Below are 27824 nucleotides of genomic sequence, written 5' to 3' on the forward strand. Positions count from 1 at the left end.
CTAAACCTGGACTAAAGCGTAAAGTAGTCATGACTTAAAGAAGATAAATAAAATGCTATCTGATTTGAAATAAGTCCAGAGCTAAAAGAGTTCATCCCTAGTATTATGGATCCAGGAAATCTTAAGGAATCAGATGCTTGTTGTTTCTGTCATCATCAGTATGCTTACTTGCAGTTACAGGAAGGATAAAAGGCAGAAGAGCAAAAATGAGCTTGTTTTCAGATGAGCCATCTGTCTCTAGAGCCTTCTGGAAATTCCACATTAAATCTCATTGGGCAGAATGGCTAAATGGGAGACTAGACAAATAAAAAATTGGGTATCTGTCATTGCCCTGAGTGAAAGAGGGTCTTGTATCTAAAAAAGAATGGCAGTTGGCAATTTCTGCTATAGGGATATTATTGCAGAGCTCCTTTTATAGAGTAGGAGTTCAAATAAGATTAGAGAATTTGTTCCCACAGTGTTATAGAGTAGGAGTTCAAATAAGATTAGAGAATTTGTTCCCACAGTGATTTGACTTTATTTTCTTTATACAAATATTAATTGTGAAAGATAAATGGTACAGTAGCTGTCAGAAACATTAATGCCATGCTACCAAATGCATAGCTTGACGGATGTTTCAAAATCCTTTAAGTCTTTTTGATAAGTTACTTGAGCACAGGGCATCTTATTTTATGTATCCCTAGTTGTTAAACTCAGTATTAGACCGGACAGCTTGTTGTGGAGGATTGCCCTGTGTATTGAAGAAAGTTTAGCAGTATCCTTAGGTGCAACCCATTGGATAACCAACAGCCTCCTCTGTACCCCTGGCTCTCAGGTTGTTAGACCTGAGATTTTGTAGACATTGCCAAATGTCCCTCCGTAGGAAAATCGTCTCTGGCACACACAGTATCTAATAAACATGGCTTCCTCTTCTTTCTTTTTCTTTCTCTCTCTTTTTTTTTTTTGACCTTATTACATGTAGTCTAGTTGTATTGAAGTCTTTGTTACATTAAAAAGTTGAGGTATGGGGGGGCGCCTGGGTGGCTCAGCGGGTTAAAGCCTCTGCCTTCAGCTCAGGTCATGATCCCGGGGTCCTGGGATCGAGCCCCATATCGGGCTCTCTGCTCGGCTGGGAGCCTGCTTCCTCCTCTTTCTCTCTCTCTGCCTACTTGTAATCTCTATCTGTCAAATAAATAAATCTTAAAAAAAAAAAAAAAAAAAAAAGTTGAGGTATGGGGCACCTGGGTGGCTCAGTGGGTGAGCCTCTGCCTTTGCTCAGGTCATGATCTCAGGGTCCTGGAATCGAGCCCCGCATCGGGCTCTCCGCTCAGCAGGGGCCTGCTTTCTCCTCTCTCTTTCTCTGCCTGCCCCTCCGCCTACTTGTGATATCCCTCTCTGTCAAATAAATAAATAAATAAATAAATAAATAAAAGTTGAGGTATAACAAGAACAGCTGATTTAAAAAAAATTTTTTTTAAATCTTTTCTCTTGGAGTAATAAAGGAGATTTATATATACTTACTCTTAAAATTTAGTCTTCAGCTTTTATGTTTTTACCTATGTGCTTATTTTCTTTTAAGAAATACTATGCAGTGCAAAAAGACTGAAGTTGTTAATGCAGCCTTTGAGTTCCATCCACGTGAGAACAGAAACTCTAGCACTAACAAAGCTAGAAGTCTGGTGGTATCTGCTGATGAGACTTGGACCTCACCTTCCTGCTAATTTTGAACAGGTAATGAAAGTGTTGAGTATAATGCTTGGTGTGTTTTAATGCATTCTTAGATTCTTAACGATCTAATCTTTCAGTGTTCCATTTGTTGTGTTAGCAGAGCACACTATATGAAAGGTCTTATTTTCCTAACATAGAACTTGAGTTTATTTTCCTCAGAAGATATTCTCTAGTTGTGTGAAATGGAGCCTCTAAAGCTTTCTCAACCAGCAACTACTCAAATACCTATTCTTATTCAAAAGGCATTTTGAGAGTTTTTTTAAAAAGAAATTGCATAGGATTTAGAATGTAACTGAGTGTAAGATCAACATTACTGAAATAGAAATCAAATTTGACACTAGGTTGCTAAAAAATTGGATCAGTTCTTATTTTTTGCCTCTCTTATTTCTAGGCTACATAGTGGTAACAAATAATTTAATCCCAGCATAGCTTTTCAGTGTTATAAATTTTTCATATAAATACATGAACATTTTCATATAAATATTATCAGTTTTTTTAGATTTTGATACCTTTGCTGGCAGTTAGACATATCTATACATACCTCCTTGATTTTGCAGTTAATCCCATCCTTGGTTTCTGTATTTTTATACAGTGAATAAAAGGATAGCTCTGATAATTTTAATTTCTGTCTTTTGCACTTCTTTATTGTTTATCTGGGATTTAGGGTATATCTCTTTAAATCTGTAGTCCTTATCTTTTGGTCTATATATACATAATTGCACAGCAGTGAGTATATTATTGGAATTGTGTTTTATAATAAAATATACTTGAATTTTTAACAAGTTTTAAACTCTTAATTATTTAATGTATTAAGGCCTTCTTTTAGGCTTAACAGCATAAATTAATTGGAATTGGGTATTAATGGTAATATGTAATGGGAACATATTTATTATAGATTCTACCATTATGAGGTCCTAAGTAGGCTAATCTTACCCAGTTGCGCCACACATTCATTGATATAGATTGGATTGGTACTGGAATGATCTTAGAAATGAGCTTGAGGTTCCCTAAGTTCTTGGTTTTTTTTTTTTTTTTTTTTTTTTTTTTTGGGTGCATTTTTTAAAAAGTTAAAATGAGTCTGTATCGACAGCCTTAAAATTTGGGCATTGTTTATGTGTGTAATTTCCCATCTGAAATTTATAGATAGTACACATTTGTAGGGCAAATAAAGTTGTAATAAAAATTTTTACTTTTCCAGTTTTAGTTTTTAGCCAGTAGGATTCAACGTATCAAAAGAACTTAGAGTACTTCTTAAATATAACTACATCATGCAATACTTTTTAAAAATATGGTAATTAGGTAGTTTAGAGATAGTTTCCCTTTTTTTTGTTTTTAACCCCAATAGGTGTGCGTGCCTCTGATTCAAAGTACGATAAGCATCGATTCTAATGCTTCACCTCAAGGCACTTCATCTCGTGTAGCTACTTCTCCAGGTTTAAATCCTATAACTCCTATACACAAAGGTAAGACGTTGATATACTTGGGTTTATGTTTTCCTGTTTTTAAAGAGGGCTTGAATTAAGCCTTTGCTCAGTTCACATAAAATGAAGCACTTCATAATTTTGGCTCCCTAATCACAAAGTTCATTCTATACTGATTGTTTTCCCTGTGTTACTGTTGTAATTGCATTGTTGTAGTTGGGAAAAGAAGGGTATTTTTCCACTATACATATGAAATGTATTACAGATGACTCTTCTGTTTGTTTCAGAACCAGAATCTTAGGGCTTTTACTTAAACAAATAAACAAACAGATTTTAACGGATATTTAAAAAAAAAAGTGGCTTGGGGGGTGCATGGGTGACTCTGTCAGTTAAATGTCTATTCTTGATTTACTCTCTGGTCATGATCTCAGGATCTTTGCCCAGCATTCATTTGAGATTCTCTCTCTCTGCCCCTCCCCCTCAAACAAATAAAATCTTTTATAAAAAAGTGGCTTAGTTTATATACTATTGGAAGAAAGTTATTTGCTGGGTTTTTTAATTATATGTTAGCTATTCCAGTCAGATTTTTATATTTGTCAGGGATGCCTGCATATTATTTCAAAGTATGGATTAATGCGTGATAATTATCTTCTTTTAAATGGTGTGTGACACTAATCTTGGTTTGTTGTTGTTGTTTTTAAAGATTTTATGTATCCATTTATTTGACAGATCATAAGTAGGCAGAGAGGCAGGCAAAGAGAGGGGGGAAGCAAGCTCCCAGCCGAGCAGAGAGCTCCATGCAGAGCTTGATCCTAGGACTCTGGGATCATGACACGAGCCAAAGGCAGAGACTCAGCCTACTGATCCACCCGGGTGCCCGGACACTAATCTTGTTTTTAACCTAATAAGATAATTAGGAACTCTGTTGTGGGCTTTAAGCAAAAATTCAACTTTTGCTTGTCAAAAACTGTTTACTTTTAAAGATACATTTCATTGAAATGAAATTAATAAAATATGTTCACTTGGGTAGTTGAGTTAATATAACTTACCTGTTTTTGCTTTGTTTTGTTTTGTTTTTTTAGGTGCTTCCCCATACGGAACTCCTGTAACTCCCCGGATGAACTTAAGTTCAAATTTTGGTGGAATGGCCACAATCCCCTCTATTCAACTTTTGGGACTTGAAATGCTGCTTCATTTTTTGTTGGGTCCAGAAGTCTTGAATTTTGCAAAGCAAAATAAACTCGTACTGAGCTTAGGTATTTAATTTTTTAAAACCGTTCAGAGCAAGAGTGCATTAGGGTGAGAAGAAAGCCAAAATTTGGGGTAATTTTCTATGAAATAATTACGTATGAAATAAATATAAATATAAATCTCTTTAATAGAAAACACATGTCAGACCACCTAAGATTTTTTATTGAGATGTTTATTTCATAAAGCTTGGGTTTGGCATAATTGTCCTTTTTCTTTTTTAGAGCCACTCGAACATGCGTTAATCAGCAGCTCTTCTTTTTTTTCTAAACATGCAAATACACTCATCACTGCTGTTCATGATAGCTTTGTTGCAGTTGGAAAAGATGCTTCTGGTAAATAAGAGAAAATTTTTATTTAAACCTATGCTTAAAAAGAAAAAATAAAATAGCAAATATTTATATAGTGCCCTCTTTTGACCAGATTGTGCTTGAAGAACTTTACATTTAAATCATTTAGTTCTCACAGTAACCTCTATTAGTCCATTTTTCATATGAAGAAATTGTGTTGCACAGAGAAGTTAGTACTTGTGCATAGTCACAGTTAGTGGTGGAGCCGTGATTCAAACCTGGGCTCAATGGCTCCAGCATCTATACTTAAACTCCTGTGTTTGGTAGCCTATCAAATATTTAGATGAAATTTGAAAAATGAAATAGTTTGCTGTACTGGCTGGGAAATTTTTTTCTAGGGGCTTTCAGGTATCCTTTTCGAATCTTTTGTTTTTTCCTCTTGTCTCAGAAGCAAAAGGTATTCAGTAAAGAAAATGCAGACAACAGAAAAAAAGAAAATAATTACCCTTAAGTAAGTTACAGGGTCCAATGCTAATAGATTATAGTTTGAAAAAATATGTCTTGTGATAGTGTTTCATAAACTGATTATAGAGTTGAATATTATGAAAATTATACTCTTAAGTTTTGGTCATCTTATTTAGTGTAAGGATATAAGGATAAGCCTTTATAGTCCTATCCATAGCATTCTAAAGTTTGTTTTGTTTGGCAGATGCAGTTGTCAGTGCTATTTGGAAGGAGCTGATCAGCTTGATGAAGTCAGTTATTGAATCAGGTAACTGCTATAATTGATCAAATGATTTTTCTAGCACTCAATGAATTTTTGTTTGGCTTTTGTACATAAAATTTATTTTAAAGTCAGTTTTTAAGTGTACAGCTTCCAGACTTTGAAATAAAGCTACTTGATATGTATTTGGAAAATGAATGTTTCTTAGCTAAGTATATTTTTATCCCTAAAAATACTATATTTTTATCCTTAAAATACTTGCATATTTAGAACTACTCTCTTTTTATTTTTTTGATAGGTAACAAAAAAGAGAGACCAGGTTCTGAAGTTTTGACCCTGTTATTAAAATCTTTAGAAAGCATAGTGAAGTCAGAAGTATTTCCTGCGTCAAAAACACTGGTAAGGATAATGATTACGTGGTGGAATTAAAAAATCATAAACAAATAGAATTTTTTTGTTGGAGATGCTTAAACAGACTAGGTTTCTTTTTCTTTAAGATTTTATTATTTATTTTAGAGACAGAGAAAGAGCATGCACTCAGCATAAGCCAAGGGAGGAACAGGGTGGGAGGGAGAAGGAGGGGGAAAGAAATCTCTAGCAGACTCAATGCTAAGTATGGATCCCCACGCAGGGCTTGAGATCATGACCTGAGCTGAAACCAAGAGTCAGATGCTTAACCAACTGAACCACCCGGGTGCCCCCAGATCAGATTTTAAAAATTTTTATTAAGTGTTTTATCAGCAGTTTTGCCCTGTAATAAGTGTTATTCCATCAACTTTGGAGTCATTTGAAATCTCAATAAAGTAAATGAGTATACTGGCAATACAAAAATCTTCCTGTCAGAAGAATGAGCCATATAAAGAAGAGGGGGTAAAAGATATGAAATGAGAACTGAGGGAACTCAGAACACTAATTGTATAAGATTGCTGAACTCCACTAATAGTTATTTTGTACATTTAAGAAAATATCTAAGAATTTGCAACTTAAATGAACTCTGTTTAACCAAGTTAATAACTTTGGCATTAAAGACTTTTTATCCTATGTAGTGGAGAATGAAAAAACAAATTGAGAGTCTCCCAAGATAACTACAGATGGAGTAAACTGTACCCTACTTAAATTCCTTCTGAGTCTATGTACTAGGCTATCTACTGTGGCAGTAGATCATAGTGGTTAATAGCAAGGGCTCTGGAGCAGACTAGATTGAATTTCCCCACCCAGTTGTTTATTAGCTGAGTGAACTTGGTCAGTTTTTCTACTCTCTTACCTTTTGTAAAGGAAGTATAGTAGTAGTTTTATATAATTAGGTTTATATGTGCAGTGCATGATGGGTCAGGAACAAAATAAATGTGTCTGCAAATGCTATTTAGTATTATCATTAGTGTCTGATTCAGATGAGAGTATGAAAGGAAGCATATTTTAACTAACATAACCTTTTCCATCATACCATGTCACTTATTATGTAGTTCAAATTAATACCAGTGTAATATTGAATGGCAGTTTGATAGACTCTAATATTTGAGAGATGTGTCTTTAGACCCAGCTTCTAGTTAGTTGTCCTTTGAAATACACTTTCCTCTTACACTAGTTAGTACATAATTCATTGCAGAGTATCTTTTTTGTGGTATTAAAAAATAACCTCAGGGGCTGTTAATAGAAGAATGTTTGAATAGACTGTGCACATTCATACAGCAGTTAAGAATGTCTCCATATATTGATGTGAAAACTCCTACAGAGTTAGATGAAGGGCAGTTCCAGAGTATCTCACAGTATGTCATTAATGCTATAAAAGGATGTATGTATGACAGCTAGCCCAGAAAGTTTTGTTTCTCTTTGTACTTAAATACATGGAAATTTAGAAGGTCTAGAAAAGTGAACTCCACAAACTGATAGACGTGGTTTTCCCTGGTGATAAAGGACTTTGTCATTTTATTTTTTTATGTTTCTGCGTTTGTAGTTTTAAAACTAATGTAAATAAATGCACATTAATATATAAATATTGTTGTATTTGAACTTCTTGAACAGAGAATCATTAATGAGTGAGCATTACTTAACAATAAATTGTTAAAAATGTAGCTAATAGTACTAGATTTTAACGAAGTAAAGTATTTTTATGGCTAATATACAACAAAACTTTTTATTTTTCTTAGGTCCTCATGGAAATTACGATTAAAGGACTGCCCCAGAAAGTATTAGGTTCACCAGCATATCAGGTTGCTAATATGGATATTCTTAATGCAAGTATCTTAAATGTAATGCTATGATTAAAATTAGCCAAAAGATAAAGTTCCATGAGCTTTTTTTTTTTTTTTCCTTAACATAGTGAAACATAGATTGTAAGATTTTGGAAATGCTGATTATGTTAAACAAAGAGAAAAAAAGGAATTAAATGTGACACTATTAATGGAACTGTTTTCCTGAATTACACAAAAAGTTCTAGCAGGAAAGTTTTCTATTTGTTTATACATAGTAATAGTGGTACTATTTTTAAATAGTAAAATTTACTATTAAAAAATTTGGAAGCATAGTAATGGTTCCTTAATTATAGTGAAATAAATGTAATATTTACAGGATGTATGTATTTATTGGTCCAGCAAGTTTTAGTGTTCTTTTTATATCTGGAATATACCATTCCTCAGGTGCTCATGTAGATGGAATAACTGTTTGTAAAATATACTAGTTAGTAATTTTTGTGTGCAGTTTATAGAAGTGTATTTGCTACCATCAAAAGTTAAATTTCTTAAGCATAAAAGGATCATTTTACGTAATTGATTATAGAACACTGGTGTAACAAGAAGATTATACTTTTTGTAACAAGAAGATTGACTGCAATCTCCCATCTTTCTTCAGGGAACTCCTGCTTTGTTCTTAATTCAGTTAATTTTTAACAATAATCTCTTGGAATATGGTGTAGAAGATGAGAGGTAATTTAAACTAGTCTTTTTGTTTATATTGGAAAAGTTATTTGATTAATGAGGGTTTTTTAAAAGATTTTATTTATATATTATTTAGAGAGAGAGAGAGACAGAAAGCAGGAGCAGGGGGAAGGAGAGGGAGGGGCAGACTTGCCCCTGCTGAGCAGGGAGCCCAGTGTGAGCTAGATTCCAGGACCTGGGATCATGACTCGAGCCAAAGACAATGCTTTAACCAACTGAGCCATCCAGGTGCCCCAGATGAATGAGATTCTTTTTGAGTTATATGCTATATCATTTTTTTAAATTAAAAAACCAGAGTGAGACTTTTATCATTTCTTGTCAGTTATTTTTAGAATTTTGTAATAGCATAACATATTTTGGCAGAAAACGCTGGATAATGTGCGGCTCTTTTTTTCTTCAGGTTTTTTCTCAATCTGGAAACACTTGTTGGCTGTGTCCTTTCTGGTCCAACTTCACCACTAGCTTTCAGTGACTCTGTTTTAAATGTTATTAATCAAAACGCAAAGCTGTTGAAAAACAAGGAGCATCTCTGGAGAATGTGGAGTATTATAGTTACCCCATTAACTGAATTGATAAATCAGGTATGACAAGTGCTACATGTTTCCCCTAAAGCAACTGCAGAAGAGAATTTGTGCTGTGAGGAACTTTCTTCCAAGAAAGCTTCCCCTAAAGCTTAAGGAACATTTTCCTTTCTTGTTAGAGCACATGGGGAAATAAATAGAAGTTTGAACTTGAATAGAAAATGTTAAATTTTTTTTCTGTGGGATTAATTTCTCACTTTTTATATTAGTTGATTTCATTGCATTTCTGCATAATCGAGAAAATATAATTTAATGGGGACGAATCAGCTCCCTTTTTTCCGATAGTGATTATAAAACCAGAAGACTCCCAATATGTTATAATACAACTTTTCATATTTATATTTTGAGTTTTTTCAGTCTTTGTACTATGAGGAATAGTAATGGTTATCTTGACTAGACTGTAAGTTCTTCAGATTCCATGGGTAAATCAGTTGGTGAATACCTCAGAGCCACAGAGTAGTCTCTAAATTAGTAATCTGTTGAATTGACTAATAACCCTTACATTTAAATACTTACTGATACGACTTTATTGGCAAGGTGTGGAGCTCAACTTTTGTCACTATTAATAGTCGATCCGTTGCTTTAGCAATCTTTAAATGGAAGTATTTTCTGGAAATATTTTGCTGTAATTCTCAAATGAAATGAAGACTCCAGAGAATTTTGTTATGGATAGTGTGGTCACCATTGTTTTCACTACGAAGTTTAGCACATCATTTAAACAGTCCTCTGAAAGAAAAAAGTTTACATTCCTAAATAATTCCTTGCTGTTTGAAGAATAGCAGAGGTCTTTTTTTAAGTTTTGCTTGAATCCTACCTTCTATGTATAGTAAAAGATTTTGAGTTCTCTCTGGGATTCTTTTGTAGGCCTTAAACACCATGCATTGTTTCTCAGTGTTGCTGTAATAGATTACCCAAGACACCTTAAAACATAAGGATTTATTCTTTTATATCTCTAGATCCCAGAATGTTGTAGGTGTGGCTTCTGCTGAAGCCCTGAGGGAGAATTGCTCTGTTCCTCTGCTTAAGTGTCTTTGTTTCTGGAAATTCTTGATTGTTCCTAGGGTTATAGACACATCACTAATCTCTCCCTGGGTCTTCGCATGACAGTTTTACCTCTGTCTTTTTTGTCTAACCAAATCCCACTTTACTTTTAGGAACACTGATTATTGGATTAGGGCCTACCCTAATCCAGTATGCCTTTATTTTAACTTGATTATATCTGCAAAGTCCCTATTGCCAGCTGAGGTCATATTCATAGTTACAGGAATTAGGAGTTCACCACCTCTTGAACATCTCCACACTGAATCTACCTCACTACAAATAATAAGATGGTACTACACAGGACTAGAATTAGATGGTAATTTGTCTAACTTTTTCATTATTTTTCTTGTTTCAGACCAATGAAGTGAATCAAGGTGATGCCTTAGAACATAATTTTAGTGCCATATATGGTGCATTGACTTTACCAATAATCCATATTTTTTCAGTACAGAAATTTCCAGTGGTAAGGCAATGTAAAATTCTTTACTTAAGGAATTAATGTTTTTTTTTCAAAAATGCTCTTTCATCCTTTATAATAAATTCCTACAGTAATTTTTCCTGCAGTCACCTTATGATTTTTAATCAGCTTAGGATAAGGGAAAATGGTGAAGGAAGACAGAAATTCCTCTTGACCTTTGATAATTGCTGGTATTGTGGCATTGTTACAGTCTTCAAATAGAATTCTCTGGGGGAGACAAATTTATTACTCTACCCTAGTCTCTTCTGTGACACCTTAAATATTACAGTGGCTTTTAAGATATATTCTGTTGGGTGTTTGATATGTAGATACACATTTTTAAATTTTCTTTTTTATTGTTATTTTTAGGCTACCATGAAGACCTTACTTAGAACTTGGTCAGAATTATATAGAGCATTTGCCCGCTGTGCTGCTTTGGTAGCAACTGCAGAAGAGAATTTGTGCTGTGAGGAACTTTCTTCCAAGATAATGTCCAGTTTAGAAGATTCAGGCTTTTCAGTGAGTTTTTCCCAGTACTGATCTTGGTTGTATTTGAAGAATACTTTTCAAATAAATTGAGATAACATTTGTGAACTGTCATTTAGAAGGCTTCTAGTTTATAGGTGGCTAATAATATAAAACAAGTAGCAACATTTGCAGAACAGTTTTATGTCTTTGGTCTACATGACTCTGAGGTCTGTGTTTCAGGACCCTGAACAGTCCTGCACTTTCATTACTATGTTGTATATCTGCCTGTGCCATTGCAGGAGGAGCCAACTTGTCTCATATCTATCTCTTAGATCTGTAAAGGCAATCCTTTGGAAGTTTGTAGACCTAAAAAAGTGTGTCTCATTTCATTCCTTTATTAAGAGGCAAATACTTATAGTTGGTATGTATCATTCTAGAATAGATCTCTTTTTGTATTTACACAAATAATTTACATATGTACATGAATACAGTGTTCTTGACACTTGAATTCTATTATTAAAGCATATTTTTTCATCTGGAAAGATGAAAACTTCTACCCTTTGATAGTGGTTATCACTGTTAGCTCTTGAGGCTGTCTATCAAGAGCTAGAAATTTGTCTTCTCAGATTTTTTAATGCATTTATAATTATAATAGCTTTTCAAAAATATTAGCACAGTTTTGATTGTTATATTTTGATATGATAGAATTTCAGAGTGACTTTAAAAATGTAAATCAGATCTTATCACTGAAAAAACTTCGGTAGTACTTAGAATAAAAATCTTAACTGCTTACAGCTGCCTATGAGGCTTAATGCTTCATTCCCCAGGGTATCTTATTTAATTACATTTGTTAATATCTATCATGACACCTTGTTTTCCTTTTTGGCTTATATCAGAATCATTTGTGTACTTCATTACATTACTTAACCAACACTCCATGAGGTTAGGGACATTCTGTGTTGATTTATATCCCTGGACTTTATCTGGTACATAGTTAAATTTGTTGAGTGACTCTATAACTGTTAGGGAGAATGTGCAACCATAGTTTTAATCTTTTAAATATTGTCTTGGTTATGTTTCCGTCTTTGTTCTCTTCTGGAAGAAATTTAGAATCTGTCAGGTTTTATGAAGTATGCTTTAGATTTTGCTTGCCATTGGTTGGTTCTGTTTTTTGGAATAGTTTGAGAAGAATAATTATTAACTGTTCTTTAAATGTTCGGTAGAATTCGTCTGTGAGGCCATCTGATCCTGGCCTTCAGTTTGTTGGGAGTTTTTTGATTACTGATTTAATTGCATTGCTAGTAACCATTCTGTTCAGATTTTGTTTCTTCCTGATCAGTTTTGGGAATTATGTTTCTAGGAATTGATCAGTGTCTTCTAGGTTGTCTGATTACTTTGCATGTAATATTCATAATATTCTCTTATAATCTATTGCATTTCTGTGGTGTTAGTTACTTTTTTTTTTTTAAGACTTAGTAAGTCAGTCGGACAATTACCACATGATCTCACTAGTATGTGGAATTTAAGAAACGAAACACATTCATAGGGAAAGAGGAAAAAATAAAACAAGACGAAATTCAGAGAGGGAGATACACCATAAGAGACTCATAATCAGGGGCACCTGGGTGGCTCAAGTTGGTTAAGCGACTGCCTTCGGGTCATGATCCTGGAGTTCTGGGATCGAGTCCACATCGGGCTCCCAGCTCCATAGGGAGTCTGCCTCTCCCTCTGACCTTCTCCCCTCCTCAAGCTTTCTCTTTCTCTCTCTCAGTAAATAAAGTCTTTGACAAAAAAAGAGAGACTCATAATCATAGGAAACAAATAGGGTTGCTGGAGGGGAGGGGGTGTGGGGAGGGGGTGGTTGCTTATTTCTGGACATTAAGGAGGGCATGTCATGTAATAAGCACTGGGTATTATATAAGACTGATGATGGGGCGCCTGGGTGGCTCAGTGGGTTAAGCCTCTGCCTTCAGCTCAGGTCATGATCCCAGGGTCCTGGGATCAAGCCCCGCATCAGACTCTCTGCTCAGCAGGGAGCCTGCTCCTCCTCTCTCTCTGCCTGCCTCTCTGCCTGCCTCTCTGCCTACTTGTGATCTCTGTCAAATAAATAAAATCTTAAAAAAAAAAGTTTAAAAAATAAATTTTCATAAGAATCTGATAAAGAATCTAATTGAGAACCTTGCTCTTCCATTCTCAATTTACCAGTTTTATATGCTGAGACTTATGGGCATCTTAAGACTGAATTATCTTCCCTAAATGTCAGGAAACAAAAATTACGGTCCTTGGTGCACAGCAGTTAACTAGGAAATATTTATAACTGTATACTTCATTCATATACCTTACATGTTATATATGGGAGTGAAGGTCATATTTTTTGTTGATGCTTACTATTTTTGCCAGTATTTGAAAGTTTCTAATAAAATACTTAATTGTTCTTTCCTAGAATTTGGTGTTCTTGGATAGGATCATTCACATAGTTACTGTAATGATTGATTGCATTGACTTCTCACCATACAATATTAAGTATCAGCCCAAAGTTAAATGTAAGTACTTTTTTACTTTGTTCACCCACTATTGCATAAACACAACTGTCTAAACTGTTGAGATCAAATCCTAATATCTTTTCTGACCTCATTTTACCTGCTTTAGATGTTGTATAACTGTGTCATATGTGGTTGTCATACAACTATGTTGTATAACCTTGGTATAATATGAGCTTACGTGTTTTTGCACATGCTTGTGATCTCTCCCCTTTGTCGCTGTCACACACACAAATACCTTTCTTCCTTTGTATAACCTGGAAAGGTCAGTATTATTCTATTTACAGATTGCCTAATACGAGTGATTTTACTTATTCCATCATAGGCAAGGAATTATCTGAGCAGGAAACTTTGATGTTTGTTAGAATGTTCTTATTTGTCCCATTACTGGTGATGTTAACCCTTATTAGTTGGTTAAGACAGTATCTGCCAGGTTTTCTATTATAAGTAAGTACCTATGAGTAATTAATATTTTGTGGCAGGTTCTTTAAGACTATGTAAATATCCTTTTTCTAAGCAAACTTTCACCCATGAATTTATTATCAATTAATACTTCTTCTCTAAAGCACTAAGAGGATTACCAGAGCAGTTCACATCGTTTCATTTGATTATATTGAATTATATCAAGATGTTTATCTCCTTTGTCTTTAATTACATTAATTCTAAAAGCTGTACCTGATATTTATCTCATATTTTCATGGTAAATCATTCTACATTCAGGGTCATGAGTTCACGTCCCACTTTGGGGCCTTAAAAGAAATAAAATCATTCTATAGCTGTTGAGCACTACTAGGCACCAGTCACTTCCAGGTGCAAATGACATCCTGATGTCATTTTTCCCTGATATATTTTTTTAAGGTTTATTTATTTATTTTAGCGAGAGTGCACCAGTGTGAGCAGGGGAGGGCCAAAGGTAGAGAGAATCTCAAGCAGACTCTCTGCTGAGGAGAGAGCTGGACTTGAGGCTCAGCCTCAAGATCCTGAGATCATGAACTGAGCCAAAATCCAGAGTCAGCCATTTAACTGACTGAGCCACCCAGGTGCCCCTACCTTATTTTATTTTTATCACTGGCTTTCTGTTATTCAGTGGTTTATAATTTGTTGTTATTAATACTTAAGCTCATGTTGGCCTGTATGACCACTTCATGTGTTTCCATTATTTTTTGAGCCCTTTGGCGTAAGGTAATCAGGCTCATCCTGTACTTCTCATCCTTCAGCCCGGAACCAACCATATTTCCAAGGAACGTTGGTCCTTTGCTGAGGATGGATGGCATTTAGAAACCGAGATCTGTTCGTTATTATTAAGATGTCACTGCTCCTGGATCCTCTTGAGTAGACAGGTGTGGGATATGTGTCATGTGATTCATGGCTGTCTTCTCCTTAGCATACTGGCCTGGAATTTTTGGGTAGCCATTCCCTAGGGAAGAAGGTTGACTTCCTTTTGTTGGTAACACTTGTTTTTTATTTCACCACATGATATTTTTCATGAACAAGCACTGATTTAAAGTTTTCTCTTAAATCTGAGATATTTTACCTTAAGAGAATAGATCCTTTGAAGGAAAGGTAATTTTTTAAAAATCTGTGATTTTCTTGACAAATGTGGGTTTATCCCTGTAGGCAGGTATCTGAAGAGAGATAGGATCTAAAAATAGTACACAGAAAAGTCAGAGAGTGCTTTTAAGATTCTAGACTTCAAATCTAGGCTTGCTTTTTTTGCATTCTTTTTGAGGATTTGGATCTGTGACTTGTTGAATGTTATTTGTAGGGTTCAGTTTATTATAGATGACCTAGGGAGCAATAATTTCTAAGGGAAGTTTTGTGACTTCTAAAGTTAATTTTGGAATCTATCTTTTAAAAAAAAGATTTATTTTACAGCAAGCACTTGCACGTGAGTTGGGGGGGTTGGGGCGCAGAAGAAGAGAATCTTCAGGCATACTCCCTGATGAGTGCAGAGCCTGTCACAGGGCTTGATCCCACCATCAGTGAGATCATGACATGAGGTTAAAACAAGAGTCAGATGGACACTTAAGTGACTGAACCACCCAGGCACTCCATGGACCTTATCTTATAACTTAGTACTTTCTTACAAATCAGTTGTTGAAATCCAGAATATAAACATTTGAAATGCATTTCCTAACTCCTTAGAGAAAATACTCATTTTTGTGGATTTCTTCTAGATCTGCCTAATAGTTTTTCTCTGTCTCTGCTTCAGTTTTATAGACAATGTTGTGATGCTTACCATTAGTGGTAATCATTTTAAGATTTGTGGGTATCATTCTACAGAAACATGTATATTAGAAGTATCTGTCATTTTTATAGATTATTTTTCATTTAAATGATAAATTATAAAGACATACAGTAACACTTTTCAAAATACTTGAGTTTTTAATAAATTCAATTTTATCTTAGCACCACAGAGACCTTCAGATTGGTCCAAAAAGAAGAAGGAACCTCTAGGGAAATTGGCCTCTTTATTTAAACTTACTGTGAGAGTGATCTATTCTTTCCACACTCTGAGCTTCAAGGAAGTACATTCTGATACTCTCCTCACTGTCGGCAACTCAGTCATCAGTATTCTTTCTAATGTACTTGGACGTATTTCTTTGCCTTCTATGATCCGAAAAATATTTGCAACTTTAACAAGACCTCTGGCATTATTTTATGAAAACTTAAAGTAAGTATTTAGAATTTCTGTGTAATAGCTTTAAATTAAATGTCTTTAGATGTAGGTAGCAAACTTGTCATTTTCCTATCAGCTTCTTGTTATGGATGGTAATTGTTACCATTTAGTGAAGAGGGTAATATATTAAACTGCATTTGTTAAAAAGGTAGTTCAAATCATACATAAATAAGAGGTAGAAATTGGGAGTTTTTAAATTTTGTGTTCTGGTTCAGCCCCCCCCTTCAATTTAGTGCATACCTTTTCAGATTTGATAATACAAACAAGCATACCTGTTAAATTTATGATGTATATGAAGCATATTTGACATGCTACTTTGTGGTTAAGTATATGGTATACCCTTAAAATATTGTATGCGTCTTGTACCATTCATCCAAGAGCCTCATTCTCTTTGATGTCTGCAGAGGGTTCCACAAATCTTTGTACCCAATTTCCTCTTAGCAGACATAAATGTTTTTCTAGCCTTTTCCCTAACTTAACAGTATTATAGTTGAACATATTTGTACACATACCAGTGTCCACGTTTGCCACTACTTCTGCAGAAAGAGGTCCTAGATGTCAGATTGTTGGTTCAAAAGGTATACATACTTAAATTTCTGAATTACCCCGTAAAAATTTACAGTATCCTTTCCATTTGAATTGAAATAAGCAATGCCTTCAACCATGAAAAGTCCCAAATAACATAACTTTTTAAAAAAGCAATTTGATAGGATTCATCGATGTTTCTTCTAGCAAGAAGAAACTGTGGTTTAGTCGTAATAGTCTGTCTTTTATAAATTAAATTCATGGAGAAAGTTTTAGGAACAAATTTGATAAGTGTACAAAGTAGAACCCCAAATGTGCATCTTTTAGCCTTTAAGCTTAAAAATAATTTATGCTTTTTAGGGGCGCCTGGGTGGCTCAGTGGGTTAGGCCGCTGCCTTCGGCTCAGGTCATGATCTCGGGCTCCTGGGATCGAGTCCCACATCCGGCTCTCTGCTCAGCAGGGAGCCTGCTTCCCTCTCTCTCTCTCTCTCTGCCTGCCTCTCTGTCTACTTGTGATCTCTGTCAAATAAATAAATAAAATCTTTAAAAAAAATAATTTATGCTTTTTAATTTTTTTTAAAGATTTTATTTATTTATCAGATAGAGATCACAAGTAGGCAGAGAGAGGGCAGCAGGCTCCCTGCTGAGCAGAGAGCCTGATGCGAGGCTCAATCCTAGAACCATGGGATCATGACCTGAGCCAAAGGCAGAGGCTTTAACCCACTGAGCCACCCAGGTGCCCCAATTTATGCTTTTTTAAAGAGGTACAGAAAGAAGTGACTAATATTAGTATTATTAGTAATATTAGTAATATTAGTATTTTGAGATTGTGGGCCCCCCCCCCGTGGTTCATGTTTTAAAGATAGGTTTGTTTCATGTTTGTTTGATAATTTGACATTTTTAAAATTAAGTCTTGGGCACCTTTTTATATCACTACACATGTCTCATTTTTATGGCTACATTACATATTTTTAGGTTTAACTTTCTGAAATATAAGTGGTACTCTTGTGTTTTTCTTCCCAGGCTTGATGAAGTTCCTAAAGTGTATAGTTGTATGAGCAACAAGGTAAAAATAGACGGATGTCTATAAAACATATTTTCATGGTGAAAAATGTTAGGGTTGGTAATTGTCTTCCTGGTACATAGTTCTGATTTGTAAAAGGATTATTCTTCCAGTTTTAATGGACATTTAATAACATGACATGGGCACATAGTTTTTAAAGAAGGATTTGGTAATGTTGCTTTAAATTCATACAGCTCCCACCTCCTACCTTAGCTCTTTATACATGAGGGTAATTGGTTTCTAGTATTTTATAGGTAAAACTTCTGTAGTTAACTATTACTCTCTGTTCATGAGGAAATGTAATTTTTTAATGGAAGATAGTTTAAAATCACGGTCTTGTATTAATAATCACAGTAAATTCACCTGATAATTTGTCAGTTTATAATCATAATATTTAAGAAGACAAATGGGAGCTTTTAAAAAAAAAGTTTGAATTTTAAAAATTGAAATAATAACATGTTTTGAGTTGTTTAGTATGCTTTATGCTTTTATTTTTTCCTGTTTTAAAAGGACATTTCCATATGTTACCGTAATAAAATTTTCCTTTTTCCTAGTTAGAAAAACTACTGGGAGAGATAATTGCTTGTCTACACTTCAGCTACACTGGAACTTATGACAGCGAACTTCTTGAACAGATCTCTCCATTATTATGCATAATATTTTTGCACAAGAATAAGCAGATTAGAAAACAAAGTGCTCAGTTCTGGAATGCCACATTTGCTAAAGTGACAACGTTGACTTACCCTGAAGAGTTAAAGTATGCTAACCACAAAACTATTTTATATAGTTACTGTGATTGCTTAAATTGGTATTTTGGTTTTTTGGGTTTCTTTTTTTGGTATTTTGGTTTTAATATGAATTTTTATTTTGAGGAATTATTGCAGAACATTCCTCAGTTGAAATGTTACTTGGAATAACATTGTAGTTATAAAACATAACTTGACCTCTTACTTTGGTCCTGAGAGTAACCGTGGTTTTAGGAACATTAAAAGTAGTATTAAATTTTCCTTAGTAAAAGAAATATAAAAAGAAATTGGTGGTTATTAAATATAGGTGATGTGTACACAAGAGTTTAATGTAATAGTCTACTTTTGCTTAGAATCTTACATGATAAAAAGTGGGAAACTTCTTAAAGAAGAATATTTGGGAACTGAAGAGGTTAGCAAAAAACTAAATAGTCTACATTTGTCCCAGTTTCGTTTATGTAGAATGAGAAACAGTCTTTAAGGTGGATGTGTTTTGGCACTCTAAAATTATGATTAAAGTGTTCTTATTAACATATTACCAGTATTCACCAGTACTATTTGACTCAAGGTGTGTATGTTTATGTACTTTTTTTTAAAGACCAGTACTAAGACAAGCCAAACAGAAATTTTTATTGCTTTTACCTGGCTTGGAAAATGTTGAAATTACGGAGGAATCCAGTGGACCATACTCAGATTCAGTAAGTTGAGGTTTTTTACTTTTGAATATTTGAGCACTTCATTTTTGGATTGCAGTGTAATTTCTTAAAAGACAAAATGTTAGAAATTTTTTTGACGTGGTAAGTGCGTAAAACTGGAGCATAAGAGCGTCATGATGCAGGGTTTTTCTATGAAGTCCATTTCCTAGCTTTAAACACTTTTTAAAAATTGCAGTATAATGGACATAGAGTATCCTGTTTCAGGTGTACATCAGTGATTTGATATTTTTATACATCATGAAATGACATTCATAAGTCTAGTTTGCCATCTGTTATACAGAGTTATGGCAATATTACTGACTGTAATTTCATATCCCCAACCAATCCCCCTTCTGGTAACCAGCAGTTTGTTTCCTGTCTTTGAGTCTGTTTTGCTTTGTTTGTTCACGTTAGATTTTAGATTGCAAATGTTAGAGAAATCCTACAGTATTTGTTTTTGTCTGATACTCACTTAACATAATACCCTCTAGGTTGAACCATGTTGTCACAGATGACAAGATTTCATTCATTTTTATGGTCAAATGATAGTCGATTTTGTGTGTGTTTGTGTGTGTCTTCTTACCCATTTATCTTTCAATGAGTGCTTGGTTGTTCCATGACTTGATTTTTTTAAGTAATACTGCAGTGAACATGAGGGTGAACATCTCTTCAAATTGGTGTTGTATTCTTGGACAAATACCCAGAAGTGAAACTACTGGGTTCTATGGTAGTTCTGTTTTTAATTTTCTTTTTTAAGATTTTTATTTATTTATTTGACAGAGAGAGCGAGAGACACCAGCAGGCAGAGCAGTAGAGGGAAAGGGAGAAGCAGGCTCCCCATTGAGCAGGAAGCCCAATGCAGGACTCCATCCCAGGACCCTGGGATCATGACCTGAGCTGAAGACAGTCGCTTAACCAACTGAGCCACCCATGCGCCCTATTTTTAATTTTTTGAGGCACTTCCATATTGTGTTTCATAGTGGTCACACCAGTTTATATTCCCACCAGCAGTTGTATAGGGGTTCCTTTTCTCCACATCTTTGCTAGCACTTGTTTTTTCTTTTCCATAATAGTCATATGTCATGGTGTGATTTTTCCTTTGCATGTCATTGATAATGATAGTGACATTGAGCATATACTCATGTGCCTGTTGGCCCTCTATATCTTCAGTAAAAGATGTGTTCAGTTGGGTGCCTGGGTGGCTCAGTGGGTTGGGCCTCTGTCTTCAGCTCAGGTCATGATCTTGGGGTCCTGGGACTGAGTCCCGCATCAGGCTCTCTGCTTCGCGGGAGCTTGCTTCCCCCTCTTTTTGCCTGCCTCCCCCTCTTTTTGCCTGCCTCCCTGCCTACTGGTGATCTCTCTCCATGTGTCAAATAAATAAAATCTTAAGAAAAAAAAGTGTTCAAGTCCTCTACCCATCTTTTAGTTGGGATTTTTTTTTTTTAAATATTAAGTTGCATGAGTTCTTTATGTATTTTGGATATTAACACCTTATCCAGATGTATTGCGAATATCTTCTCCCATTCAGTAGATTGCCTTTTCATTTTGTTTATGGTTTCCTTCACTGTGCAAAAGGGTTTTAGTTTGATGTAGTTTCATTTGTTTATTTAGATATTTTTTTGCCCTTTGGCCTAAAACAGTTTTCTGATAGAAGAGCAGTAAATTTCACCATAGATTCTCAGGTAAATAGTCTCTGATTCTTGTTCATTAATGATCCTTTTTGAACTATGGCATTTTGTGTATTTTCCTTTGCAGATGTAATTATTAAAATAAATGGTAAAGTGTTGCTTTAGGTAAACCAGGAATAATAGTTACTGGTCTGTGTCTAAGCAAGAGTTGCCCTTCATTTTCTCAGTTCTTTTCCAGCAAATCTCATTCCTTCTGTCAGAAAAACACATCTTTGCTATCATATAACTCATTTGGAACATGATTACTTTGGCTAATAATCACTGTCTGATCAAGGAGTAAAAGTATCGGTATTACATACCCATGAGGTAGACATTACACAACTTTTTTCCTACTTAACAACAAATGGAGTCTTGGCTGTTCATTGTTTTGAACCTGGAGAGAAAAAAGTTAACAGTTACCTAAGCACTCCAAGTTTTCATTTTTGGCCAAAATAAAATTCCTTATCAGATAATTAGATTTGTGGAGACTTGTTTGGTGTAATTCATCCTGAAAAAGTCTAAAAGGGATATGATAGGTAATACTTTGTATTGTGCATGCCTCCTTGTTTGATATTTAAAGTTTTATGAATGTGATTGTTTCTTAGAAATCTTCCCAGTAATAGGGGTTTTTGAATTCATTAATTTGATTGACTTTTAGCATTTCTTTGTGTATCTTATTTTTACAATTTGTAAAATTCTCAAAATATTCAGAATTCATAAAATTTATAAAAATGGTGCCAAGTAGCTACTGTATGAATTAGAGATGCCAAACCTGTTTGCTGTTAATAAATTAGACATGTTTTCTTTGACATGATTTTAGTAAGTGAATAATGAGAAGGGATTTGATACTTGAAATGAGTATTTATTATATTGGAATTTTCAAAGCATGAAAAGGAAAAATAGAACATTTGTACTTAAAAACTTTCATTTTTAATAAAACAGACAGAAAATTCACAGTTAAATATGAAGATAAGTGGCATGGAAAGAAAATCAAGTGGAAAAAGAGATTCTTTTCTGGCACAAACAAAGGATGCAAAAGAAAATAAGAAACCACCAGTCAAAGTATGTTTTTCCAAACTTTTATTTAATGGTAATTTAATATTAAAGTAGATGGTAGTTCAAGAACATACAGCTTCTAATTGGGAAAAAAAGTGATTAAAGGCCAAATAAAAGATAGGATTAAAGGGGAAAAATAGAGCTTGACCTAAAAAGACTATTAAGATAGCGTGGAAGTCTAAAAGCTTTGTGAAATGATTCATTCTTACTAAAGTTAAGTGTGCTTGATATGTAGCATCCAGGTGGGCCTGGGTGGCTCAGTTGGTTACTTGTCTGTCTTCAACTCAGGTCATGATCCTCGGGTCCTGGGATCAAGTCCCACATTAGGCTTCTTGCTCAGTGGGGAGTCTGTTTCTCTGCTGCTCCCCCTCTTATGCTCACTCTGACAAATAAAATCTTTTAGAAAAAATATGTAGCATCCATTAAGTACAGTTAATTCAGGCAGTAGCCCCCTTGAGATGGAATGAAATCTAGGTATGAATATAGCATAGGTAGCATAAGAACATTTTAGAACTTCTGTTACTGAATAGAAAGAGAACACTTAGGCAAGTTACCTATTTTGGCCTCAAGTCTAATAACCCTTAATCTTACTAATTGCCAGTAACTGATTTTCACGCAGTAATTAACTGATTTTCACACAGTAATTCTCTCCCTGTGACTTCTAATAAGGGTATTGTAGAATCTTGAAACCATGGCCTTGACACAAATGAAAGAAAAAATACTATTTTTGAAGAATGACTCTCGACACAGTCTTGTTTCAGTTATAAAGTAGAAATGTAAACAGTTGCACTGAAAATTTGTAAAAATAACAGTACCGGTGTTACTGGTATGGAGCATGTATGATATGGGCAACTTCTACTCAATTTGATTTAGTTTATGCTTCAGCTTAAAAGCTGCTGATACGTTCTCTTGCCAAACCACTTGATTTCTGTATGTTGGCCTGAAAAACATACTTGTCTATGCTTTGTTGGTATGCTATGCTTTGTTGGTAAATTGCCTACTTTTTAAAGAGGCATAATAGTTTTTATTTTCTGAATGTTGATTAGAAGCAGAAATTGAGGGACATTGTACTATTAACCAAGGATAATTGTACTAATTATTAACTTATCCAATAGGTTTGAACTTCAAACTTCCTAAGTCATTTTTATAGAGTGCTAGAGTAGAGATTGATTGAAGTATTAGAAAATAATTTGGAAACTCAAATGTACATTTTCCTTTTATAAATTTGCAGTTGAAATTAGAACCGTCTTCTACGAAAACAAAGAGTGAAATGCCTTTGGAAGAGGAAAAGTCTACTGACTTTGTGTTTATACCTCCAGAAGGAAAAGAAGCAAAGGAAAGAATACTAACAGAACATCAGAAAGAAGTACTCAAAACAAAGAGGTTTGTAGCCTTTTATCTTGAATTGGGTGTTCTGTACTCACACTTAGATTTCTGTAACTTTGTGTTTAGAACTAAAATACTATGTATAATATATGCTATATTTTAATGCCAAAAAGATACGTGGTACATGGCTGCGTTTCATAATAAAAATGGTTACTTAGTAACATACTACGTGTTTATGCCTTCATAGCTGACTCCTTAATGGAGGTAGTGTTGCAAAAAATCAAAAATGATTTTGAGGAAAAGAAATAAGCCTTAATTTTACATTGTTCTTAAAGATGAGTAGATGTACAAATCTAAGTTTAATTTCTAATTATAGGAATACCACATTTTGAAGTTATTTATGTAAGATCTTTTTCAGATACGATATTCCTGTCATGTATAATAATCTGGATGTTTCACAAGACACTTTGTTTTCTCAATATACCCAGGAAGAGTCCATGTAAGTATGGAAGCTGTTGAAGTAACTGATTTTCTAATTTTTAATTAAAAACAGTATTTTAATTTATACAATTTTATTTCAGGGAAATTCCTCCTTTAACTGAAAAATCAATGGAAGATTCCAAGGTGATATATAAGGTATATTTTGGGGGGGTTAGAATCATTATTTCATTATGAAGTCTCTTGTATTAATTTTAAGATATATTGCATAATCTCATAACTCTAACTGATACACTTTAGCAAAATTATAGTTATTGTGTTTGTGGATGAATATGAATGTATCTGTGTTTAAATGGTTTTTGGCTTTATTAAGTATTTATAATTAGAAACACAAATTAATGGGCATCTGTCACCATGTTTGGAATATTTACAAAATACTGAAAATCAGGGCGCCTGGGTGGCTCAGTTTGTTGAGCAACTGCCTTCGGCTCAGGTCATGATCCCGGAGTACCAGGATTGAGTCCCACATCGGGCCCCCAGCTCCATGGGGAGTCTGCTTCTCCCTCTGACCTTCTTCCTTCTCGTGCTCTCTTTCACTCACTCTCTCAAATAAAATCTTTAAAAAATACTGAAAGTCAGTGATGTGCCTTTTGAATTCCAAAAGTTTTGGACTTGTTTGTTGGTTAATCTATATACATATGTACGTTTCTGTGCAGGAGGAACAAACGGAGAGGGACATTGTTATTCCTCAAGATGGCACAGAAAACCGTGGTATGGATGAACATCTTGAAAAGGCTTCTCTTTCAGATAATGAGCGTGGTTCTAATGACGAAACCAGTCCAGAAGTACTGAGCAGTAATAATGACTCCAGAAAGAAAGCTTTAATTTCATCAAAGAAAACAACTGAATATTCATCAAGTGCGGAAAATACTTCTGGTGTCAACATTAGCTCAGTTTCTAATGCCATCATTTCCGGAATTCTCCCACAGCCTACAAGTCGGAGGCAAACCTTTATCACTTTGGAGAAGTTTGATGGTTCAGAAAATAGACCTTTTAGTCCGTCTGCCTTAAATAATATGTCATCAGCTGTTACAGTGAAAAATAACCAGGAAGTCATGGGTAAAATAGATAACCCACCAAAAACAAAGAAAAGAGAAATGGCTCTTGCAAAATCGGATGCTGAAAAAATAGCACATGGAATTAAGAGATCAAGCCGAAGGTCAAGTAAAGCTGAACAAACAGGGAACAAAAGGTCAAAGCTCTTAATGAGATCTGATCAGGAGAAAAATACTCAGGAATCTATTGATGGCACAGTAGTCTTAGAAAATAACCCACCTGTTTTGCTTAATCAAACAGAATGTGTGTTAGATAATCAGGCTCATGTCTCTGAATCTACAATGGAGGATGAGGATACAATGCTTAAACCATCAATAGAAAATGCGATATTATTAGAAAACAGTACTGTAGAAGAGAAAACATTAGGAATCAGTTTGGATTCCAAAGAAAATACACCCCCAGCTATAATACCAGCAGATCAAATGGTAGATGAGGATAGTCCTGTTCAGATAACTCCAAATCAGAAAATGCTTAGACGATCTTCAAGACGACGTTCAGAAATAGCAGAGCCTACCACTGAGAGCCAAGAGAAAGAAAATAATCATCAAAAAAAAGAAAGACGTAAGGAAGAAGAAAAGACCCTTCAGAAAAGTCCATTGCATGTAAAAGATGATGTGTCACCTAAGCAAAAACTGATTTCTGAACAAACTCTACAGGAAAATTTAATTGATAAAGGGAGTAATTTATACGAGAAGACTTTTGGGGAAACTAGCACTACTTCTGAAATTGATGAAAGTAAAAAAAAGCTAGACCTTGAGAATACTAAGTCTGAGGGAGACAGTGCCCAGGACATTGCAGATAAGTCCTCTGAAAAACCCGTAAGTGGACGAACACGGTATCAGACAAGAAGAGCATCCCAGGGTTTACTTTCCAGCATTGAAAACTCAGAATCTGATAGTTCTGAGGCAAAAGAAGAAGGTTCTAAAAAGAAGAGATCTGGAAAGTGGAAAAACAAAAGCAGTGATAGTCTTGACATTGAAGACCAAGAGGAGAAAGTGATAAAACAGGAATGCGTAAATGTTGAAAACCAGACACTTGATTACAAAGCAAATTCTGAAGTGGAGAGAGACCTAAAATCCCAGATTTGTGAACAAAAAGATGAGAATACTATCATAACTACTAAAGATTCTACAGTTTCTTCAGATTTATTGCAGGTTTCTGATGATGTGTCAACTGCTTATGAGGGAAAAAGTAAAACCAGCAAATGTACAGAATATTCCTTTTCAGACCCTTCTGTGCCAGATTCAAATCTAAGGACTAGAAATGCCAGCAAGAGATTACAAAAACGAGATTCTATAGAAAATAACAGCATGGGAGAATCCTCAAAAATAGGGACATCAGACATTTCCTTGGTTTCTGAAAAAACTTTCCAAACACTTGAATGCCAACATAAGAGAAGTAGGAGGGTAAGAAGATCTAAAGGTTGTGATTGCTGTGGAGAAAAATCTCAACCTCAGGAAAAGTCGTTCATTGGGTTAAAGAGTACAGAAAATTATGATGTAAAAGTCAGTGAAACAAAAAAGACAGATATGCATACACCTGTAACTGTATCAGAGACTTCTAAAGCTAATCTGAGCTCTGAGGTAAAACTTTTTGATGAACATAATTGTGTGAATTTTCATTTGGGACTCAAGGAGGAGAATGATGCTGTTAATGATTCATTAATTATATCTGAAAATGAGTTGAAAGAAAATACTATCCAAAACCCTCCTCCTTCTGGAGTAGTAAATTTTGAAGAAGAAACTTGTGATAAGGATTCTGAAGAAGCAACACCTCTTGAGAGCCAAGAGCCATCAAATAAAAAATGTAAAGCTGTTAGCCCATGTTTAGGTGATTCTAAAGATAATTCATTGGAATGTTCTACTTTGGAGACCAAAGAAGAAAAGTCAGAGGCTGTCTTGGAAAAGGAACTAAGTATAGAGAACATTGTCAATGTTGAAACAGATGCATATAAAGCTAACGTAAAATTCAGCCCAGAAGTAGAAGCTATTGAATTGGGTGTAGAAATTGATAAATCTGAAGCTAGCTTTTCTGAACAAAAGCGTACCGAAACTGGTATTAGTAAAAAAGAAGTACTGGAGATAAAGCATGACAGAAGTGATGAATCTGACGCAGAGGCAGCTGAGAAACTGAAGGCTGAAGAAGCAGTAACTGAAGAATTTAATTCTGTTGTTGATCATTATGATAATACCACAGAAATGAGTGCTCTGGTAGAGATAGAGGAACAAACAGCAGTTGGAGAATTAGATGAAAGAAGTGACGAATCTGGTCCAGGCTCATCTGAAGGACTGAATGCTGAAACGGAAACTTGTGAAGAGACAGTGATTGGTGAGGTGAGCGCTGAAGCTGACCAAGTCAATGAAACAGAAGGCCAGGACTCTACTGCCAGAATCTCTACCAAGCCTGTACATGCTGAAACAGAGACATCAAGTATGGAAGTCAGCAGTTTTGTTTTCACCACACTTGGATTGAGCACTGAAGAAGGCAAAGTTGACTCTAATGAAACTGAAACAAAAAATGAACTTAATAAGTCTGAAGAAACAATACCAGCTGACAGTCGAATGGTGGGAAATGATGAAATTCTACAGGAAGCTCACCATACTTCAGAGAGAGTAGAGGACACATCACAGTCTCTGGCATCTGAAACGGCCATCTCTGAACTAATACCAGAAGACAATAATGCATCTCCTCAAAAATTAAGGGAGCTAGATCCTTTACTTGTATCAGCAAATGGCAGTCCTAGTGGCATGCAGACACGCTGTGTCTGGTCTCCTTTGGCTTCTCCATCGACCAGCATTTTAAAGAGAGGACTAAAAAGACCTCAGGAAGATGAGATATCGTCACCTGTTCACAAGGTAGGGGAGTTGAGGCTGAATATTATTTAGCCCATGTTTGAGTATTTGGCAGTACAGACAGTGGTTCCTGGTGAATGACAGAATGTTAGACTGATAGGACCACTCATTTTGAATAATTAACCACAGTGACCAGGGAAATGGGCAGGTAGAAGAAAAAGTGTTGATAAAAGGAAACTGAAGGCCTTCAACCATATACATTATTCACCTTTTGCAGAATTGGTGAGGATCTCTTGTGGGTTTTTTGGTT

At 34.9% G+C, this 27824-nt stretch overlaps 1 protein-coding gene across 8 annotated transcripts in view; it reads left to right on the forward strand.

Moving 5' to 3' along the window:
- The window catches only part of RIF1 (replication timing regulatory factor 1), a 56899-nt gene that overhangs the window by 17460 nt on the left and 11615 nt on the right, over positions 1-27824 (forward strand). For 5 of the 8 annotated variants that reach the window (XR_006820260.1, XR_006820261.1, XM_046018709.1 and 2 more), the window contains exons 10-30: positions 1559-1710; positions 3053-3170; positions 4211-4384; positions 4601-4711; positions 5376-5438; positions 5689-5789; positions 7538-7639; positions 8238-8311; positions 8724-8904; positions 10301-10408; positions 10772-10921; positions 13314-13413; positions 15820-16084; positions 17639-17681; positions 18233-18435; positions 19023-19122; positions 21729-21848; positions 23074-23225; positions 23587-23667; positions 23750-23804; positions 24323-27577. Coding sequence is in view for 6 of the 8 variants with exons in the window: in XM_046018709.1 (XP_045874665.1) it covers positions 1559-1710; positions 3053-3170; positions 4211-4384; positions 4601-4711; positions 5376-5438; positions 5689-5789; positions 7538-7639; positions 8238-8311; positions 8724-8904; positions 10301-10408; positions 10772-10921; positions 13314-13413; positions 15820-16084; positions 17639-17681; positions 18233-18435; positions 19023-19122; positions 21729-21848; positions 23074-23225; positions 23587-23667; positions 23750-23804; positions 24323-27577 (5708 nt within the window). In the remaining 2 variants the exon portion in view is untranslated. The remainder of the gene's footprint in view (positions 1-1558; positions 1711-3052; positions 3171-4210; positions 4385-4600; positions 4712-5375; positions 5439-5688; positions 5790-7537; positions 7640-8237; positions 8312-8723; positions 8905-10300; positions 10409-10771; positions 10922-13313; positions 13414-15819; positions 16085-17638; positions 17682-18232; positions 18436-19022; positions 19123-21728; positions 21849-23073; positions 23226-23586; positions 23668-23749; positions 23805-24322; positions 27578-27824) is intronic. The other 3 variants (XM_046018711.1, XM_046018715.1, XM_046018713.1) reach the window with 2 other exon arrangements.

Source organism: Meles meles, chromosome 9 (genome assembly GCF_922984935.1).
Source record: "Meles meles chromosome 9, mMelMel3.1 paternal haplotype, whole genome shotgun sequence".
Taxonomy (NCBI): Eukaryota; Metazoa; Chordata; class Mammalia; order Carnivora; family Mustelidae; genus Meles; species Meles meles.